This window comes from Chanodichthys erythropterus, chromosome 17, assembly GCF_024489055.1.
Source record: "Chanodichthys erythropterus isolate Z2021 chromosome 17, ASM2448905v1, whole genome shotgun sequence".
In the NCBI taxonomy this organism is placed as follows: Eukaryota; Metazoa; Chordata; class Actinopteri; order Cypriniformes; family Xenocyprididae; genus Chanodichthys; species Chanodichthys erythropterus.
The window spans coordinates 6,351,549-6,374,283 of record NC_090237.1 but is presented as its reverse complement, the minus strand read 5'-3'; the positions used below and the strand labels follow the sequence as shown (position 1 = coordinate 6,374,283).

Here is a 22,735-nt window from a genome sequence, read left to right as displayed (position 1 = left end):
GTGCTGGCTGCTATTCATGATAGAAATGTCTTCCACCAATTTAATTTACTAAGGAAATATAAATCAATGGTTTTGATGTCACCTGCTGCTCAAGACATGAAGTTTCTTTCAGCATGTACAGCCGAGTGTGGGAAATAAACACATACATCATTTCAATAACATAGACAAATACAAACAGGAACTGTTATATAAAACTACAAAAAATAAAAATAACTTATAATTAAATACACAATTATGTGTGTATGTGTGGTGTATAGTTATTATAATCAACATAAACATATACAAATATATAATAAAATATTTATTAACATTTCTTTAAAAATGAATCCATTAAAAATAATAAAATTTTTACAATTGTAATTTAAAAAAAATATTTTAATATGTAAAACATTAAAATATATATATATTTGTACATATTTTAACTATATATTACTGCTGTCAAACAATTAATCAATTAATCACAATCAACAATTAATCGCATCCAAAATAAAAGTTTGTTTACATAATATATGTGTGTACTGTGTATATTTATGTATATATAAATACACACTCATGTATTTATTTAAGAAATATTTACATGTATAAATGTATATTTATATATTTATATTATATAAATATATATATATATATATATATATAATTTTAGATATAAATATAATATTTTTTTAATAATTTTTATAAAATAATTTTGTTAAGTCCACAGCACACACATATTCTGTAAACAAACTTTTATATACATATATATATTTAAATTAGTGCCCTAAATTAGTGCCTTCTATAACATTCTAAAACTAATGCTGGTTTACTAAACATGAAATGACAGTTAGAAAATGAAGTAAAATGAAAAAATAAAGTAGAAGGAAAGGCCAGATGAATAAGAAGCTAAATGTATAGTGTGTGAAGTCTAACTTTCTCTCTTTCACACACACACACACACGCGCACGCACGCACGCACACACACACACACACACACACACAGCAGTGGCTGTAGGTTAGAGATATAGGGTAACACTCTAACCCCCAAACACATTTAGGTCTGACGACGTGATTAATGAGTCTGCTGTGCTTTTTAGCTCACATTAGCCCTTCAGAGCGGCCCACTCCATCTGGAGACCACAAGGGTGTGTGTGTGTGCATCACACAGCAGTTTTTGTCAGGACACGCTCAGCAAGCAAACACACTGATAAGCTGGACATGCATACATAAACACACACAACCATTAGCACATCAAAAGGAAAACGACATCACCAGCCTGTTTCTTTAGGGGGTTTAAGCCTACTTAATACCCAGACTTTTGACCATGTAGTGTTCCGGATAGGGTTGCACCAGCCATTCGTAAGTTCTTAAATTAAAGCCAAACTAGAGGCTTAGTAATATGATGTTTACTCTCAATTATCAAAATATTCTGTAAGTTTCAGAACTCAAGACTCAGGGCTCTACGGTAAGATTTTTCTAAAAATTTAGGAGAAGTCAAAAATTTAGGAGCACATTCTGTTCAATAACAGACATTAACTTTCCCATTACTGGGCGATATTTGGCCCTTTAAATTAATTTGCTGGGGCATTTGTACCATTATAAGAGCATTTTTCTAATCTTATTACTTGTATGCATCATATTTAATAAATTTCTTAAATTAAAATTCAGTTACAACAATAAGACCCAATCAGACTGTTACCAATAAAAATAAATAAATAAATAAATAAAAAATCCATCTTTGCACTGCAGAAGTGGCACAGAAGCTCCATCTGAAGTGGTATTACTTAGACATTTACATAAACTGCTTAATGCTCATTGTTAAATAACATTGTATGAATGTTTTTAAATATGATTTTTTTTAATTTAGAAATATGTAATAAATTTTTTTTTTTTTGTACGTTTTATTCCGATTGTAGATCTATTCATCGATCGAGTCACTTGCACCAGTGCGCCTAAATATTTTTCACAGTCGCACGCAGTTATTTTCAGGAGCAAATGCGAGTGATATGGGTGCACTTTAGAGCCCTGACACTTCTTTGTTAGTCCAAACAGCTTTTATTAAAGGGTTTGTTCACCCAAAAATGAAATTTCTGTCATTAAATACTCACTCTCGTGTCGTTCCAAACCCTTAAGACCTTTGTTCATCTTCAGAAATAAACTGAGATATGTTTGATGAAATCCAAGGGTTTCTTAATTACACATAGGCAGCAACATCATTTCACCTTTTAAGGTCCAGAAAGGTACTAAAAACATCATTAAAATAGTTGACGTGACTGCAGTGTTATGAAGCGACGAGAATAGTTTTTGTGTGCAAAAAAACAAAACAAAAATAACGGCTAATAGTGAGTAATTAATGACAGAAATTACATTTTTGGGTGAACTAACCCTTTAAAAACAAGCTGCCCAAATGACTCATTTCAGATTTTGTCTCAGTATGACATCACAGTGCATCTAAAGACTCTGCAGCGCCAACTTCTACATCATATCCTCTCTAGCCCCGCCCACCGATTTGAGCAGTAGTGGGTGAACTAATCCATAATGGTCATGACAGTATCCGTGATGGTAATCCATAAGACCCCAGTGGATGAATCTATATCTTCTGAAGCAAACAATAGGTGTGAGGACATAACTAATATTTTTTACTTTTTTAACTATAAATCATTGCTTCTGATCTACAGTCATATGAAAAAATGCACATGATCACTGGTTTTTAAGCACCAACGGAGCAGCACCCATTCACTTGCATTATATGGACTTGCAGAGATTGAAAAATTTTCGTTTGTGTTTATCTGAAGAAAGAAAGTCATACACATCGGGGATGGCATGAGGGTGAGTAAATGATGAGAGAATTTTTCACTTCTGGCCAAACTATCCCTTTAAGGCAAGTCAAACCTCAAATAAAAGCCCTTGATGTCAACTTTGACTTACATTTGGTGACCACACCCTCCAGGTGAATGATATTGGGATGTTCAAACTGGCCAATGACACTGGCCTCACTCAGGAAGTCCAGCCTCTGTTGCTCAGTAAACCCCGCCTTCAGCGTCTTGATGGCCACACAGATCTCCCGCTTTCCAGGAAGCTTCAGACGACCGCTGCACACCTCGCCAAACTCACCTACAGAGACAGGAAGTGACGTTTACAAGCATCTCTCACAATATATGAAATGCTAAAGACATAAAAGGTTTGTTAACGTACCGATGCCGATCACCTTCTCGATCTTGATACAGGAGGTGTTGATTTCCTTAGCAAACTCCCTGATGGCCTGGTTGGGGTCTTCGTAGGTAAAAGGGTCCACATATATTCTCACCCCTGCTGGCACATTAACAGAAGAAGACTTGAGAATGGAAAATTTTCCTTTTTTGCTCCAGCTGTGGACTGATGAAAGGGGTTTGCTTACCTGGCTGCAGGTTTTTCTCCTCAGCCTGTTTAGTTTTGCTGTATTTGCTCCTCCTGAGATTAAAATATTCAAAATGATTCAGTATTAGTAATTATTTAGTAAGTTTAGTAACTTTTTTTTAACTAACATTCACTCATATTTTATTTTATTGCAGCTTCATTTCAGTTAATTTTTAATAGTTGTAGTTTTAATTCACAAAAACAACACAAGTCTATTGTTATTGAAAAAATACCAGATGTTCTGTCACCTTTTGGTGATGATGAAGGTAATGATGAGGATGAGGAGGAGAACAACTACACATCCGGCCACCAGCAGCAGCAGCACGGCAGAGCTCATGACTCCTCCTACAACAGGAGCTGCGACTGAGAGAGACACAAACACTGCAATCATATACACTTTTTAAAAAAGTGACAGCAAGAACCTAAAAAAAAAAAAAATTTTTCTCAGCCATGACGCTTCAAGCTTGACGTCGACTAGTTGCTGATCATGGCCCATAGAGGGCGCAACAGGATAAGATAAGTACACTTTTACACTCAGTTTCCAACAGTTAAAATGACAAATAAATGCATACTCCGAGAGCGATCCGCAAGATATGTTTGATTATACCATCTGGATGCTTAATATTGATCGGGTGAATGTATGTTTAAAACAACTTATTGTACACGTAAGTTAATCTCTGTTCTAAACTACTGTTCTGCTGCATCGCAACTCACACACATACAGGCAGTAGCTGGAATGTCACGTTCAAATCTCAGCTCGAGGTTCAGGCTTATTTGCTCATTAATGATGTCTTCAGCGACTAGTCAATGTCAACTCGACTTTAATCCCATAAATGTTGACTTAAAAAAAATATAAGTAATTCAACCCCTAGTTCTCAGTATAAAAAAACTGTAAGAAAGTATGAAAAAGTTTTGAATGATGTATAACTCTTATATGTATGTCTGTCCAAAATCGATGGAGTATTTTGAGTCTCTTTTGCACTGGTAAGAAAAAAAAAAAACGAGGTGGTATCGCAGGTGCAACCTCCGACCCCAGGGAGTTAAAGAACCTTTGACACTACAGAGAATCTTTTGAACCACAAAGGTTCTAAATGGAACCATAATGCTAATACAGAACCTACTGCTGCACGATTAATCAAAATAAAACCGAAATCGTGATATGGCTTAGTGCAATTATCAAATCACAAGACATCAATTTATTTAAATAAATACATGTGCTGTATGTTTCAGAGTGAAGCGCAGAATTGTGTTCATTTACAGGCGAGCAGCTCATGATCCAGTGTTTTAAGCATCCCTGAGCCTGATACTTCCTGTTTTTATATATATTTCAGTATTGTTTTCTGATGTATAATTTCTGTTCTGTTTCTTTAACGGCCAGGCTCACTTGTTGTTATGCAAGATTGAACAGAACAGAAAACAATGGAATTTATACATCAGAAAACAATGGAAAAAATATTGAAAAAAAAAAAAAAAATATATATATATATATATATATATATATACATATCATAATTGCGTCTAAAGAAAGTTACAAAAATGATACTTTAAGTTATTACTTGCAAAATCGACACAATCATCTTCACAAACATCTAATGTTTGTCAACAAAAGAGAATCTTTAAGGTATTCCTGCAGTTTTCCTCCAAAATAAATGCTTGATGGATTAATGTGTTAAAAGTAAGAAATTAAGACATCCATAAATATTACTGTTGTAATTTTACAGTTGCATTTTAAAATAAAATGTATATTATTATATTATTATTTTCTTAAATTCTCAATTTTTTTATTTAACAGTGAAATATTGCAAAAGTAATATTACTTATTTTGTTTAATATTTTTAGTAATAATAATACAAATAAATAATAAATATATTAATAATAATAAAATAATAATAATAATATTAATTATATTTATTATTATTATTTTATAATAATATTGGTATATAATCAAACATTTCTGGCCAAATTGTGCCCCCTTACAAACAAGGCTTTTTTTAAAAATGCATTCGAAAATGCAACCGCAATTTTTATCAGATAAAAAAAAAAAAAAATTATTTTTTTCTCCAAATCATGCAAACTTTTTTAAGAGTGTATGCCTTTTTAAAATGTCTGGCCTATCATATTTATATTTTTCATTTGTGTAGTGTAAATACATCTGATTCTAGATCATCCCAACTCATCCCAACTCAAGGGGTCTGAGGATTTTTGGGGCCCTGGAGAAGTTTTGACATGCCCTGACATTTGTGCTTTTTTCAGTTGTTCATACACATATTAATGGTAAAAGTGTCATTACACTGTATTCAGCACAAACTAGGCTACAATAATATGTGAGGAACATGTATGTACATGTTTGTGTTTTTGAATGAATAACGTTTATGCGTGGTTATTGAAAAAACAAAAAACTTAAGTCACTGAAATAAGGCCAAAAAATATATATTAAATCTTTGTTCACAAGACATCTGGGTATTTGAGGTTGTAGACTAGAGTTTTTGCTTCAAAATGAGGTAAAAATTATGCTGCCTGCTTGTTTATATAAAACAATAGAGAGATTTAAATTTTCTAAAACATCTTTGGTCAAGAAACACAGTATGCATGGAGGCGTGAATCCTCATGTATAATGGGTGATTCTCACCTGAGAAGACAAAAGAAATGCATAAAGATCTCTAATGAGCTGCATAAATAATGAGCTCTTTCAGTCAGGTAGGCTGTGAAAAAACCTGTGAGACATTGATCATGTCTCAAGCTCATGGTGTATATCAAACATACAGAAAAAACAGCAACACTGTGAAATAGTATTACAATTTAAAATAATGGTATTCTATTATATTCTTTAAAATATAATGTATTTCTGTGATGCAAAGTGTCTGTTACCTCTGTGGCATTTCATATAGGCTTTTAGCTTAAAAGCATGCACATTTGGAGAAATATTGATGGATTCTCATATGTTTGTCAATTTTCTATACAGAGGAGTAATATTCAGGATTTATTGTCATTACTATGAGTGCTGGATACTGTGTTTACAATTCATACTTGAAGCCGGAGGGCGCTCTGCCCCTTTTGTCCACAAATGCCTGAGCACTGAAGAAGAATAGGCAATCCAGGAAATAACTGAACTAACAGAGGCCAGAGATCGCTAACTATGGCTATTCAAAACACTTTTCAAGACAATAAATACACGATTGCGACGATGAATGCATGTATTGACTGAATTTGCGTCTGAATAGCGCTCGCTCCGTGGGCTTGGCCGCATTAGCGGATAATGAGCTGAATCACGGATTTCTGACATGGCTCTTTTTCATACAGATTACATAAACACAGAAGGTTTGTTTTTGATTTGATTTACACGATTTAAAACCTAACATTTCAACGTTTTTTAGACACAAGTCTAATTTTTTTGTGATTAGTATTCGCTAAGTTACAGTTCATTTTCTGAGAACTATCAGATTGGATTTCGTTCAGAGGGAGACGAGAGATCACGCAACATGTTAGTTTTCTTTATTTTACAAAAAGCACAACATTTTGTTTTTACTCTGAGTGTACACAAATAAAAGAAAATATTCCACAGATTAAAATGGTGTATAACTCTTAATTGTATGTGCAACATTGACAGAGTATTTTGAGTCTCTTTCACACTGGTTAGAAAAAAAATGCGGTGATCACGCCGGCGTGACCAACGACCCCAGAGTGTTAAACACATTGTTGAACATGAGCTCTACACTCACCAGTGTTGGTGCTGAACTCAAAGGGGGCACTGAACTCTCCGTATCCCGCGGCAGTGCGAGCGCGCACGTGAAACACGTAGGAGGTCAGCGGGGTCAGATCTTTAATATCAGCATTACGAGATGTCGTCTTTACAATACGATAACTCCTCTCATTCTGATCCTGAGATTTATAAATAGAGAGAGACAGAGAACGGAAGACAAGAGGAAGGTAAGAGGTCAATAGCTGGACATCTGAGGGCTATTTTAACTTGAATAAAACTTCACTTCCTGTTTATCCAGACAGCAAGTGTCCACAGTGCTATACAGTATCTTAAAGGAACAGTGCACCTTAAATTAAAATTCTGTCATCACCAGGGCTTTAAAATATGACAAAAGAAAAGATGTTTCCCATTATTCACCTTTTCATAGTATTTAACCTCATATTCCAGTATGACACCGTTGGGCTTCTCAGGTTCGTCCCAGAACAGAGAGAGCGTGTGGCGGGTGATGTCCTTACTCTCAACAGTCATGACCGTAGAGGGAGCTGAGGAGAGACAGAAAGAGTTAATATATTTATAAAAGGTTTATGTTTACTGAATTGTACTTTTGTCAGGTTTTGCCGAGACATTTGTCTTTCTTTTATCACATCAGAGACAAATGGAGAGGGAAAGGATAAACCCAGAGGACAAGGAGACCTTTTCTTCTTCTAAACTGTGGATTTGGAGTTAACACTGCTTTTGTCTGTTTGTTTTTTTTCCCCCCTGAAGCTGTTTTTGTTGAGGGTGAGAAAGTCAAACAGACAGAATCAGAAATGTGCGTCGTCTTCTCTGCTTTTCCAAAGACACATCACACAGAGTCAGAGACACAATAAAGAAAAAGAGAAAAACAGAAAAAGAAAACGGATTCTGAGGGATGTGAAAGAAGAAGAAGAAAAAAAATCCCCATGTATTACTTTCCTCTACCAAACAGAACAACTCTAGATATCAAAACCACAGAAAGCTTGCCAAATTTCCACAGAATTCAAATGCTGTTTTTGGCGAAGTCCTACACATCCCCTTCTGTGTATTTTGACTAATTAAGTCTGTTCGTTAAGTCAAGCAGGACTATTAATATTGCTCATATTTGGCATTGAACAAACTTCTAACTCTTAAACCACAATATTTCAGAAAACGTGAAGGTTTGGTTTTATTTAGGTGACTGAAAATGGAAAAAAGTGCCAACAAACTAGCATGACAATGCTTTAAGCTAGCAGTAAAATAAACTATTAGCTTCATTTGAAAATGTTTACCATATATTGTAAGACTGCATGTACTTGTGAAAAATCGAATTGCGATTTTTCTGATAAAAATTGTAATTTAAAATGCTTAAAAGGGCACCCATTATGCCCCTTTTACAAGATGTAATATAAGTCTCTGGTGTCCCCAGAATGTGTCTGTGAAGTTTTAGCTCAAAATACCCCACAGATCATTTATTATAGCTTGTCAAACTTCGGTAGCTCAACAACAACAAAGCTGGAGAATCTCACGCAGCCAACATCAGGATTGTCAGTAACAGTGTTCGGCCTTACATTGTTCAAACCGGAGTCGACACTGATGGAGAGACTCTTTTAGAATGAAACTGGACGTTTCTGAATGGTTAGTGGATAAATTTATGTAGTTGCTGTGGAGTTGATTCAACTCATCAACTAGCATGTGCCGTCATGTTAATCTTTTGTGCAAATCCAGTATGAAATGAATTGACATGGCAACAACACTCTACTACAACAACACTTCCTCTTCTCTAAAGCAGGGAAGATGTTTGACACATTACAAATGCATGTTATAAACAACCCAAACTCAGAGCAAATGCAGAGATGAGTTTATGTGGACCAGCATTTATAAATCGAGATCATGAATTGCACGTGTGTAAATGAACACAGTGCCGTGCTTCACTCTAAAACATGCTGTGCGTATATTTAATTAAATTGCAGCCTTTGCAATTTCATAATCGTGCTAAGCCAGATCACGTTTCCAGTTTTACTTAATTTAATCATGTAGCCCCAATATCTAGACCACAATCAGCATAGAAAATGTACAGTTGGCCTATCTAAGCATCCTAAATTCAAGTGCTAAAGCTAGAGTTTCGTGCATTAGCGTGTGTGGGACAGTTAAACAATTCGATCCCCTGCCAGCTGTAGCAGCAGCTCGACGGCGGCCCTCTTCCATCTCACAGATCCGTCTTCTTCTGCCAGTCCCGACAGACTAAACGTGATTTAGGGGCGTCCCTCGGGGGGACTCGGAGACGACCCCCTCCAGCCAAAAACACAGGGGTCACCGCCCTCTTCAAGCACCAAACACACTCATCTCTAACACACATCCATCATGCCGTCTGCTCTGACAGATATGGGCCGTAATGGAGTTGTGGGTGTGTGTGTGTCTGGCTGAGATAACGTTAAAAGGAAAGATGAGAATCTGTGCTTGTTCATCGTTAACACGCAAGCTTTAAGATTTAGTGAAACTACATGTTAATTTGTTAAAGCCTTTCCTGCATGCTAAGATAGAAACACAAAAGCTGAGAAATGCAGTGTATGAAATTTAGAACACCAAGAAAGTGGGCAATACGTCTTCAATGTTCAAATACAAATTTCACAAAGTTTTATAATATTATTTGATTAATGATCAGACTTAGAAAATAGGTGTTTTTGATTGTAAAGATTTCTTCAAAATAAACGGAAAACCTTTTAAGGTTTTGCATATCTTGTCACAAAGTCTCATTATGCGCTGTAGTGATGCTGTATTATGTGTTATCTATAATAAAAGTTTGTTTTTACTATTATTAGATGTGTATGAATGATTTAATAAGTGAAGATTTGTTTATTTTTCATATTGATGAATAAAGCAACAAACAGCATGTTTTTTTTTTGTAATTTTTACCACGGTTAAGGAGGTTTACACAGAAACTTCTTTATCTGACTTTCTCTTTTTTCACTACGACAGCAGGAATATATCGTTTGGTCTATTATTAAACGTATGTCAGTAGCATCTACATTAAGCAGTGTATGTTGATTACTCTAAATATACACACGACCGCCCACTGCACAACTAAGTAGGACACATGGTCCTCTGATTTATAGCCAAAGGCATGTCAATGCATGACAAAACCCCACCCTTCCACACTACGCCCTACATCCTACACCCTAAACTCCACACTCCGACCCCTTAGGCTGATTTACAGGCTTGGGTTGTCACAGAAAGTTCCGGAACTCCAGCTAACGCTCTATTCCGACGGAAACCCAAGACACCATCAAGAGCACAGACCGCATATCACAAGTCGGCAATTACACACACACACACACAGTCATGAATCAAAATAGTGTATCTGACGCTCTACATGTGTGTGTGTTTGTAATGGAGCAGAAAGGTCATACAGAAGTTCTCCGTAGGCAATTAGGGGAGTGAAATTGAAATGTTTTCTCTGAATATTAGGTGAGAAATATAGTACACTGCTGGTTGAAAGTTTGGAATAACTATGATTTTTTAAAAATGTTTTAGAAAGAATTCTTTTCAGCTCAACAAGGCTGCATTCATTTGATGAAAAATACAGTAAAACAGTGAAATATAATTACAACGTACAACAGTTTTCTATTTGAATATATCTAAAAATGTAATTTATTCCTGTAATACAAAGCTGAATTTTCAGCATCATTATTCCAGTCTTCAGTGTCACATGATCACGTTTTCGCCAGTCGCCAAAATACGTACCAATACGTACATATCACTGCAGTTTCCAACTGAAATGAACACTAGAGGCAGTAAAACAGCAAGCACTTTTAATCATTTGCATACACAGTTATGATTACGGGGTCAGATTACGGATTAATAAAGACTCATTTTCACGTCTCCTTGCACAATATTATGTTATGACTTTAAAACGCTTTTTTACCAAAGTGCACGATTTGTAAACGAATATATTTTGGACTTTGCATTGCTTAACCAGCTCCATATGTTTTGCTTTTCTGACATAATAAGCTTGCTCGTTAGCTCAGCTGATACAGAGTTGTACTTAAGTCGAGGAAGCCTTGGGTACGAATCCCGTGAAAGGCGAGTCACGGTATAAAAGAGCTCAAAGAGAGATCTAAACAAGCTAAAACGGCATGATTACAGTTGCTTTTTTGTCACATTTGCTTTTGTTAACACTATCGGGTAGGTTTAGGTGTAGTGTTGGTGGTACGTTATTTTAAATCAGAACTGCGGTGATTCGTGTAAAATCCAGTGTCATAAAATTTTACCATATTCACGTTTATCTTTTCCATCAAAAACAAAACAAAACAAACAAACAAAAAAAAACTAAACTAAATGAAACTGCAGTGATATGTACATATTGGTAAGTATTTTGCAACTCGCAAAAATGTTCCCACAGGTACGTTTTTCCAATGAGACTGGGTTGGCCATTTCATACTTTTCACCGCTGTAGCACCCCCATCAGGCTGATTGGGGCTAGCCTTGGTGATATCGTAGATGGTGTGAGTACTACCAGCCCTCAAAGTTTCAGCGCCTCTACGACTTAAGGTTAGATCTGCCTGGTCACTTTTAGGGGAGAATACTGATCTTTGGAAAATGTAACAATTACAGAAAGGTTTCAATCTTTCTCCTCCATCAGCAATTTCCTTTTCCTTTTATATCCTGAGCAAAGCATTATTTAAGAAAGGAAAGATGATCATGATTAAATACAAACACCAAAAACCATCTCTATTGATTTCACCACATTTCTGTTTAGTTTATAAACTGCTAGATGAACAATCATGACACAACTGTGTTTGATCTCAAGAGTTAATAAATTATATGTATTTGGGAACATGTTGGTCTTGTGAAACAAATATCCTGTAGGTGTTTATTAGTGGTGCAAGTGACTGTTTCTCCAAACAATATCTCACATTCAACTCTGTGTGTCTGTTCAGTCATGAAGGACATGACAGTTTATACAATAAATCTTATTCTATCAGCAGCAGTATGTGGCAATGCTTGTCATTATAGCTCCTCTCCTGATCTGAGACCAGATCAGACCTGATCTACAGATACTTAAACTACAATTCAAACTGTGTCATTGTTCTCTACAGGCTGAGGTGTTGTAGTGTTACAGATGAAGGCTGCAATGCTCTGGCTTCAGCTCTGAGATCAAACCCCTCACACCTGAAAGTACTAAATCTGTCTGGAAATAAACTAGGAGAATCAGGAGTGAAGCTGCTCTCTGATCTGTATTGTGCTACGTGCTTGAACCCCTAAAAATATTAATTATTCTAAACCTTTGGCCAGCAATGTATCACATGCAAAGTATGTATCACTGATTAAATTTGAGCATCTTTGGACACACAAACTTACCAGCCTGGTTGGTGGTGAGCGTGACAGACACGGCCTGCTCCAGGCTAGGATTGTGTTTGGACACCCCGTTGATGGCCCAGATCTGGAAAGTGTAGTTGGTGTGCGCCTGCAGCTGGTGAACGGACACCCGCGTGGAGCGCAGACTCAGCCGTTGCGGAGAATATCGCACGTCGTCCCCGCACAGTGTGCATCTCTGTGTGTCTCGCACACACTGCTTACACACCACATTATAGGTGAGATCCTGACGGCCTCCGGAGGAGAGCGGCGGACTCCATTCCAATGTCACCGACGTCTCGTTGACATTAGATATCAGATTGTGTGGAGCGGATGGAGGACCTGCGGTAAACACAGAGAGAAAGAAAGCTTTCACATAAAATTTCATTTTGCTAGAGATATAATGTAAAATTTGTTTATTTTTAAATAACAATGTTGCATATATGTATGTTTCCACAAAAATATGAAGCAGCACAAATGTTTTAATCACTGATAATAATCAGAAATGTTTCTTGAGCTGCAAATCATCATATCAGAATGATTACTGAAGGATCATGTGACACTGAAGACTGGAGAAATGATGCTTTGATCACAAGCATAAATTACATTTTAACATATATTGCAATAGAAAACATTATTTTAATCTGTAATAATATTTTACAATAATGCTGATTTTACTGTATTTTTGATCAAATAAATGCAACCTTGGTAAACATAAGAGATCAGAATTTAAATATTACGTATATATTTTATTTTAAATATTTATTGTAAAACAATCAGAATTATGGAATTTTTTTTTTTTTTTTTTTACCAAGGTTCAGTTCTGTTATTTTGTGTGTGTGTGTGTGTATTTACATAAGTACCGTATTGTGTACTCTAAAACTTTCTATAAGAGAGAAAGAGGCAGAAGAAATGAGAGAGAAAACAAGAACAGAAGGAGAGGACAAACAGCGTCTGTTCTACAAAGAGATAGAGCTGGTCATTAGTATGGAAGAGAGAGAGAGAGAGAATGAGGATAGACAGACAGCTGGTAGAGTGAGACTGATACTGTCTCATTTAAATTCATTTATTTGATGTGAGGAACATCTGCTGCACATAAAAGAATGTAAACAGAACTAATCACATGCCCATGCACAACATACATTAGAATTTTTACTTTCAATTAGTTATTTTTGTATATTTTAATTTTTCAGACAATATGTTTCAGCTCATTTTTCATTTTCATTTCATTTCATTTTTTTTCATTTGTCATTTAAATTTAATTTTTAAATTAAATTTAGTGCCGTCAAAATTAGCGAGCATTCAGTTAAATCACGTTAAAAATATTTAACGCAATTAATGCAGCATATTTTTTCCATCATAATTGCTAGAGTTAGCATAATGGCTAGAGTTACACTATATGATCACGCTCTTATTCACACAAATGCTTTTAAACCATTCAAGCACCACAAGATGAATGAGAATGTGCTGTCTGTGAATGTCATGTCTGACTCGTGCGCACAGATAGACGAGCGCCAGTATCAAGTACTCTTTCACACTTGAACAAACAATAACACACAGAATTATGCCAAAATGCCCATTTTGTAGAGTATCCTCATAAGAGCAGTGTTAAATTATTTAAATGATGTTAAATGAACAAAGTGTTGTGAGGAAATGAGATGTGCATCAGATCCGTGTCATGTTCAGCAGTGGCAGCTCTTCAAGTGACAGCAGCCTAATAAAGCAGTTGCTGTGATGTCTGTCATTAATGTTATTTAAAGAACAAAAGTAACAGAAAATTGTAGCTTTAATATGGATTAATCTATATTAAATTTATAATTTATGCAGTGAAGTAAATTGAAATTCTAATGAAATTGTAAATTGTTTGATAACTTTATTTAATTTCTGTATATTTCCTGTCTGTTAGATAGGCAAAAGGTAAATATGACATTTATTATAATGGGTTTATGTGAAGATTGTTTTAAGTTTACTTAAATTAAAAGTTATTTTTAAAGCATAATAAATGTTGAAATTGACAGCTTTTTGTTATATGTAATACTGAATGTCTATAATTAATGTTTTAAAAAAGTATTAGTATCAGTGACCTTCATTCATAAAAAGATGCCATTAAATAAATATACTGTATTTAAGTTGTTTCTACATTAATTTAGAGATTAACTGTGGAATTATTACAATATAAATATATTAAAAACTCCAATATTAAAAAAAAAAAAAATGTGTGATTTATTATTATTACTATTATTATTATCAGTTGACAGCATTATGTAGCTTTAGATTGCTGAAGAGGGAACATCTGGCTTTTAAAAATATATATTTGTATTTTTTTATTAATAAAGATGCTTATTAAATGGAAACTGTATTATCTGATCCAATTACGTAAAATATTCATATAATTTTTAAAGTAAAATTTTGAAAAAGTCACTCAAATACCCATTTACATACTACTCCAAGGTCCATGTAAAACACCATAGTAGTAGTTTTTAAAAAACATGGTACACCCACTTCAAACTGTTGTATATGTTTGTGTTTAACTCACGTGTGCAAGGCATGGCAGCGGGATCAGTCTCTGATCTGTAATATCCTTTGTCACAATTACAGGAAGTGGCTCCTTCATTCGTGGAGTAACTGTGCAGAGGACATTTACGACAGCTGGCGTCCGAAGAAAGAGACCTGTAGTAGCCCACCTTACACACTACGAGAGAAGAGAGATACAGGATGAGGTTAATTCAGTATCAATATGCTATCCAGATAACAAAGTACCTGGAGTATGTATCAGATTATTATAAACATTATTAAATGATTCAATTATGAGATGATTATAAAGTATATACGATGGAACATTAAAAGCCGCCAGTTCTCCATACACAAAACAATGATGCATTTATGATGGAGAGAGAAGCCAGGAAAAGGGAGGTGAAGTCAAGAGAGCGAGAGACAGACCAGAAGATGATGAATGAGGAATTCTGGGTGTTTTCCCAGCATGCACCAGTCACCTTTAATTCTCTCATCCATATATTTGAGTAAAACACGTTTTGACATCATAAATAAAGAATGCGTGATGTTTAAATAATCTGGCGTGTCGTGTCCTCCTACTCCTCCTGCCTGAAAAACATCACAGTTTTTCATCGTCCTTATCACTCATTTACGTGCAAACACACACATGCACATTGCTCTGTGTTTAGACGTCTGTGTATATATGGATGAAAACTAGGAAGATGAAAGATGCCTTAGACTCCGGCACACTACTATAAACGTCTATCCGACTCCAGAGACCAAACAAACAATGGGAACATGAGGTCAAGGTTTGGCTGGTTAGCATGACCCTGTTATCTTAAGCTGCTAGATGTGGTAACTACAACATATGATAGCAAAAAGCATTATTTTGCATTAATAACCATTCAAAAAGTTGCCATGAATGGGAATGCAAACAATTCAAATTCTTTAAATGTCAAATAAATGACTTTCAGACACCCAGAAGTAATTTATTTTAGGGTATGTTTACAATGTACTAAAAATGGAAAGGTTTTTCCTTTGCATTTTTCACACATAGACGACAACACGGATCCGCAAAAATGACTAAAGACTCTGAATTCTGCTGCCAGGCCAGTTGATGGCGATGTCACTTTGTTAAAGAAAAAGTAAGATGAAATTCTGATCAGTTGTCACTCTATATCTGCCAATAATATGTCTTAGTAAGATGATATTTAAATGCTTAATTTTATGATAAAAGCTCTGTAATTTTTATTTTGGGAGCAAAATATATAATGTAATGCAATACAATGATGACTGAGAGAACAAATATTCCTCAAAAGCCTAATGAACCTAATTTAAATCCAGTAAATGATCATCTTAAAGTATGAATTACAATGTAAAAGTTATTCTTACATTTACTTTATAAAAATCAGAAGCTAAAAAGCTTTTTACTTGAAAATAACGTATAAGCTATCAATCAGACGACAGAAGGGATGTAGTAGATTGTAGCAGATTCAGCAAAATGTTTAGAGAAATTCATGTATGAGATATAATATAGTAGGCTTTATAAGGTTAAATATTGCTGGAAACCTTCTAGGATTAAAGAAAAACTTGATATATATATATATATATATATATATATATATATATATATATATATATATATATATATATATATATATATATATATATACAGAAACTCGAAGGAAAAAAATAAACACCACAAGGATCTCCTAAGGCTCTTAGATGTTCCTCTGCTAATCCTAAAGAAGGGAACAGACCTCATGACAGATTATCACCATCAGTCCAGACTCTAATCTCTGTTTAAGATTGATCCAGAGGTTCAGGAGACACCAAAGGAAGAGGAAATCATCTCTCATTCTCTCTTCCCACTGGACTTAATCTTCACTGAACTGAATGAGCTTTTCTGTAGAAAAAAAAAATCCTTCCCAGACATCCAAACACACACAATATGACACGACCCCCTGAGATAAGGGGACAAAGAAAAGTGTTTTCTGGTTTCCAACACACATTCCAGCATTCCCTGACATGAAGAGCAGATATATCAGTCACATTTCTGAGCCCTCAAATCAACGTCTTTCCATTAGTGAGATGCTGAGAGACGACGAGTCACGATGAGAGACGGACTGCATCAGTGGGTGGACTGAAAACTGCTGCTCAAAAATCCTCAAACACACACAGAAGACACTTCAAGAGCTTTTACTTTTATTAAACAACATCATAAACATACCTGTCTTTTCTCCTCTCTTGTTATTTCCTTTCAATCTGCTCTAAAAGATACTTTTTAGATTAACCTATTTCTTTAACAATAACAGAAGTCAATGGGAAGTCTCAATTTAGATAGCTAGATAAGCGTGTGTGTGTGTGTGTGTGTGTGTGTGTGTGTGTGAATGATGGTCTGCAGAGCACTAGGATTATTTTAGACAAAAACATCAAGATCAGGTTCCTCTCCTGAGGGCATGGAAGATCTCTCTAACACACACACACACACACACACACACACAAACAGGCGCACCTATCTTAGTGGGGTCTCTCCATAGGCTTAATGGTTTTTATACTGTACAAACCATACTTCCTATCCCCCTACCCTACCCCTATCCCTAAACCTAACCATCACAGGAAACATTCTGCATTTTTACATTTTCAAAAAAACATCTTTTAGTATGTTTATTAATCCATTTCCCTCGTGGGGACCGCTGGCTGGACCCCACAACGTAGGTGATCTCAGGTTTTTATTACATTGTGGGGCCATTTGGTCCCCACAATGTAATATATGTCAGAACACACACACACACACACACACACACACACACACACACACACGTGAAAGAAACATCAATTGGCTTCTTGTCTCATGGTCTGGCATCTGTTGTTCTACATGGTTTAGTCACTAATTAACAATTACCTCTGACCCCCCACCCCCCCACACATGGACGGACGGACGGACGGTCCATCAGTGTGATTGATGACAAACATGTGGAGGGCGGACGGATCATATTGATTGATGACTCACTCGCTCCACATGTTGACCTTGACCCCACCCTGAGGCCTACAACACTAACTGATTCATACAAGCCTGGCTTCACCTTAACAAACTCTATTCTCATTACCAGAGGAAGTCGTCCATCTCCTGATGCCTCCTACGAGCTCTAGTAATAATATTAACCTGAACAAAAGTAAATCTCATTAAACTATTGAGTAAATATCGATGGTCACGTTGAGTTTTTGATACTGGTCCTCATCCGGCATCTTAACTTCCCAAGCAGAGAAAAACATGAAATGAAATCTTCATAATATCTCAACTGTTGCTCATAGAAAGCAATGAGATTAAATGGAGAGCAAATGGAGCAAATAAAGACTCAGTTTCTCACATGCATCTCCTGTAGGGTTTCAAAAGAGACTCAATTTTTTTAGTTAGCAAGATGTCAATATGACAGCGAGATGTCAATATGGCAGATATTTCTCTTCAAATTCACCAAATGATTTGAGCTGCTATTCATATTTATTTTACAGCTCTAAAATCTTACTATATGGTCAAGAATCATCTGAGACAAACTTGGTACTTAAATGAAACATTTAGGAACTGTGATATAAAAGAACAGCCTCTGAGCAATAAAAATCTTCTCTGCTTGGTAAATCAGAAGTTGTTAGTTACACAAGTGACAGGAAAACGTCATATATATATATATATATATATATATATATATATATATATATATATATATATATATATATATATATATATATATATATATATATATATGTGTGTTTTTAAAGCTAAATAGAAATAGCACAGAAGCACAATAGCACAAAAGCACAGAAAATTACAAAAAAAATGTAAATAAATTATTATATATAAACAAAGGCTACTTCAAAATATTATAATATTTTAAAATACTATAAATATTATAATATAGGGCTGCACTATTCTGGATAAATTGAGAATCATATTTTTTTGTTTCAAATAAAAAAAAATCACGATTCTGAACAGACAAGTAAACAAAATAACATTTAATTTGCTAGAGGTTCTGGCAAAATGTTAATTGCTGCAGTCTATTTAAAATTGTAATTAATTAGAATTAATTATTTTAAAAAATGGGTTGAATGAATGATTTAATGACTCATAAATACTTCACTTGTTTCATTACTAGATGAATCAGTGTTTCTGGAAAAAAAAAAAAATCTCTTGAATGAATGATTCAATGACAAATACATTTGTTTAACAGTCACGTGTCGCCACCTACTGGTCTAAAGATTCAATGATACAACTGTTATTTGAAGTGCCAAAGGTGATTTGCTCTATTTTGATCACTTCCACAGACATCAGTGTTTATATCCGAAATATAAACTTTAATCCCAGTACTTCTGTGATTATCTGAATATTTGTAACACAGAAATGATGATACTGTATGGTTGAAAAGCGGTGTTTGTGAAGCTGTTTCATACCTAGATAGCCTTACTGCTTTCTCTGGGACGGCGGCAGCACAAACGCAGATTTGAATGTTCCACTGGGCGAATTGTTGTCATTTAGGAATAAGATTTTGAAAGATAAGAGTCTTTGAATCGAGATTGCGATCTTTTAATAATTAATAAGCTCTACTATAATAGTATATAAATAATACTGTTTTGGAAGGGAAGTACAAACATTTACAAATCTGAATAAATTCTTCACCTGAAAGATTTTCAGTGAATAACAACATTTTGGTCTGTTCATAAGCTCACATAAAGCTAATTTACTGTATATATTTTGGGTGAATTATGACTCTAAAGGAATCTTTACAAAGTTGAGTTAATGCTGCTCTGTGCCTGCTCAAAATTCTGTGTAAAGACGCAACGCAGCATAAAAACCAGGCTAAAGTATACCTGCTCTGACCATTTCAGCCCCTACTATAACAATATGCAGTTATTTTTGTGTAAATTCATTTATGCCACCTCTGTGCAGCATTAAACAGTCAGTGTAAACATACCCAATTGTCACTTCAGAAGTGCTTCTGTGCCACCTTTGCATTGTAATTTGGCATTTCACCTGTGCTTGACCTCTCCTCGACAACACTCAACATGAACACACAATTAATTTCATCAAAGCAAAGGTGTGGCTGAATTATTTATTAATATACATTATTGTTGTTGGTATTATTGTGTCAAAGCATGTTGTTTTAATATAACAGATTTGGCAGGCTTTTGAAAGTATTGATGCAAGACTTCCTGAAATGACCTGAACTTCAAGCTCCCCTGAACACGTACACCAACTTCCAGCATTCAAAGAGAGGAATTTCCCAAAATTTACTGCATGTTTATCGGAGGTAGAATCACGTACACCCTGCAGGGCTGCAGGGGTCTTTAAAATACGTACTCAATTAATAAATCCACAGGGTTTTAATAGCAACTACCATGAAAAGAAAAGAATGGAGAGATTAGAGAGAAATGAGTGTGTGCCTGGCAAGGTCTGCACATATTGTTAAACATGAAAAGTTGTGGCAGCATTTTCAAATACAGGAAGTTTTGGCACAGGAGGATATGCAAATGAGTTCCACACACACTTACACTCACACACACAGGTTTGTTTTGCTATCAAAGTGAGGACATTACATAGGCGTTATGGTTTTTATACTGTACAAACTGTACAATCTTTCCCCTTACACTAACCCTACTTTTAAACCTACCCTCTGCATTTTTACATTTTTAATAAAACATTGTTTAGTATGTTTTTAAATCTATTTAAACTCATGAACTGTCCTCATATTTCATGTTTACGTCATAAATTGGTGTCCTCATAAATCACAAAAATGCGCGCACACACACTTATTTCATGATAGATTCCGTTCGAAGTGACACACACACACAGAGTTCAGGTGAATCTATAACTCTTCATGGACAACCATTTCTGACACTCCCTACAAAAACGTGTCACATAAGTCATGGGATGTCATGGGATACATCATGGGATGAGTTTTCTGTTTTGATAACATGTATATGTGACTTATAGGGTCAGGCTAAAAAAAACAAGGGTGTGTATTTTTAGTTTGTTTATCTAAAACTCTGGAAATTCAGGACGACAGACTGTCTGGAGCTGCAACACCTTCCATTGTGCATGTGTATGAATACGTGTTTATGGGAAGTGGGAGAACAACAGGGAACTGGGTACTAATACACACACCTACCATACAAACACAAACACATGAGCATAATGATGTTGTGGCAGTGCAACATGATGAATATGGCAGCAGTGACATGACAAACTCTCTTATTTTGATCTTTAACCTTTAGAACTTTCTCTTGACCTTTAGGAATGAGGTCCAGAGACATGTGGTCAGTTCTCTCAATCAATACTTCTGTGTGTTTACTATGTGGATGTCCTCAAAGGTAAAAATCATACATAATATCAGCCAAAATTTTCATATCGGTGCATCTCTAATTATATATTAACTGTGCAAAGTACAAAATAATAGATGTATATTGTACAATTTCTATTATATTTAACTTCTTGCATAAATAATAATAATAAATTATATATATATATATATATATATATATATATATATATATATAATGTATATATGTACAGTAGTCAACATTTGAAATGGATCAAAACCTTTCATCAAAGTTGTTATAAAACCTTCTTCTAAGGACAACTTTGATGACATTTTTGGTCCACTTCAAATGTTGACTACTGTATATATGCATATATATAGCCACACCATGTGCTAAATATATGCTGATACTATAAATAACTGGCCGACATATTGAAACACACATATTGAACATCTTTGTGCCTGAAGCTTCATTGGGTCAATTCAATGCTTAACCGCTGATGTCTGTTTGTTACAAATTAGTATGGATCTGTTTCAAAACATAGTGAGCTATGTACCTAGAAAGCATTTTAGGACATCATAGACATAATCTGGATCTCTGCTCCAAAAGATAGCCAGCCCCATATGCTGTATTAATTAAAAAATGTAAATGCATGCTTTGCATGGAAGAAGAAAATTCTGAAAAGAACAATTTAATTAGTTCAATAATATAGTTAAAAAATATTTGTGTGTACTCTGTATCTTTATGCTTACTAGAGTATTGCATTGTTACTATTCTAGTTACGATGCTGCCTTAGAAGAACAGCAAGTTTTTCTCACCGTATTAAAATGAGTATCTATCTAAAGTGTTAATTTTTTACACATCTTTACATCCATCATTCCATCACAATGAGGACTAAAACTGAGAAAAGACCACCTACACACCTCCTACAGTTTGACGAGCTTAAGATTACAACCCAAAACCTCGCAATCACAGCCCATTGTTACAGGAGAGCGAAGAGAGAAACAGAGAGAGAGAAAAAGAAAGAGACAGCGTCTGTCATCACATCAAAGGGATGTTTAAAGGGAACGTGAAGTGAATGATGAGGAAAAGAAATCAAAGACCACCTAAAAACCTCTCTCTTTCTCTAGACATCAGCTCCTTTTCATTCTCTCGTCTTTTCCTGTCTGAGAGGAGGGCGCTGACCTTCCCTGTGTGCTGACAAATCTGTTTTTCTCTGCGATCACCTCCTTTATTCTCGCTGTCTTTCTGTCTTTTGTTGTTCCCCCTTCCTCTTACTGCACGTCTATCTCTCTCTCTGTCTTTTTTAACCCCCTCTTGACAGAAAATAAAAGACAAATTCAAAGGCAGAAGGAAAGTGAGTGAGAGAAAACAATACGGAACTTCCAGCAAGATACCAAAACCCAACACTGATGGTTAAAACGACAACTAGTCTTAACACCAAACCACATTGTCGGAAATGACTAAAGCAGCGACAAAGTTTTCATGCAAAAATAGAAATTTGACTTT

At 35.1% G+C, this 22,735-nt stretch overlaps 1 protein-coding gene across 1 annotated transcript in view; it reads right to left on the bottom strand.

Moving 5' to 3' along the window:
• epha4l (eph receptor A4, like) overlaps positions 1-22,735 on the bottom strand; it is a 46,447-nt gene that overhangs the window by 8,883 nt on the left and 14,829 nt on the right. Inside the window, exons 4-11 of the mRNA XM_067364531.1 lie at positions 14,958-15,113; positions 12,428-12,763; positions 7,490-7,614; positions 7,092-7,251; positions 3,621-3,735; positions 3,374-3,426; positions 3,172-3,285; positions 2,905-3,090 (exon numbers count right to left, since the gene is read on the bottom strand). Coding sequence (XP_067220632.1) covers positions 2,905-3,090; positions 3,172-3,285; positions 3,374-3,426; positions 3,621-3,735; positions 7,092-7,251; positions 7,490-7,614; positions 12,428-12,763; positions 14,958-15,113 — 1,245 coding nt within the window. The remainder of the gene's footprint in view (positions 1-2,904; positions 3,091-3,171; positions 3,286-3,373; positions 3,427-3,620; positions 3,736-7,091; positions 7,252-7,489; positions 7,615-12,427; positions 12,764-14,957; positions 15,114-22,735) is intronic.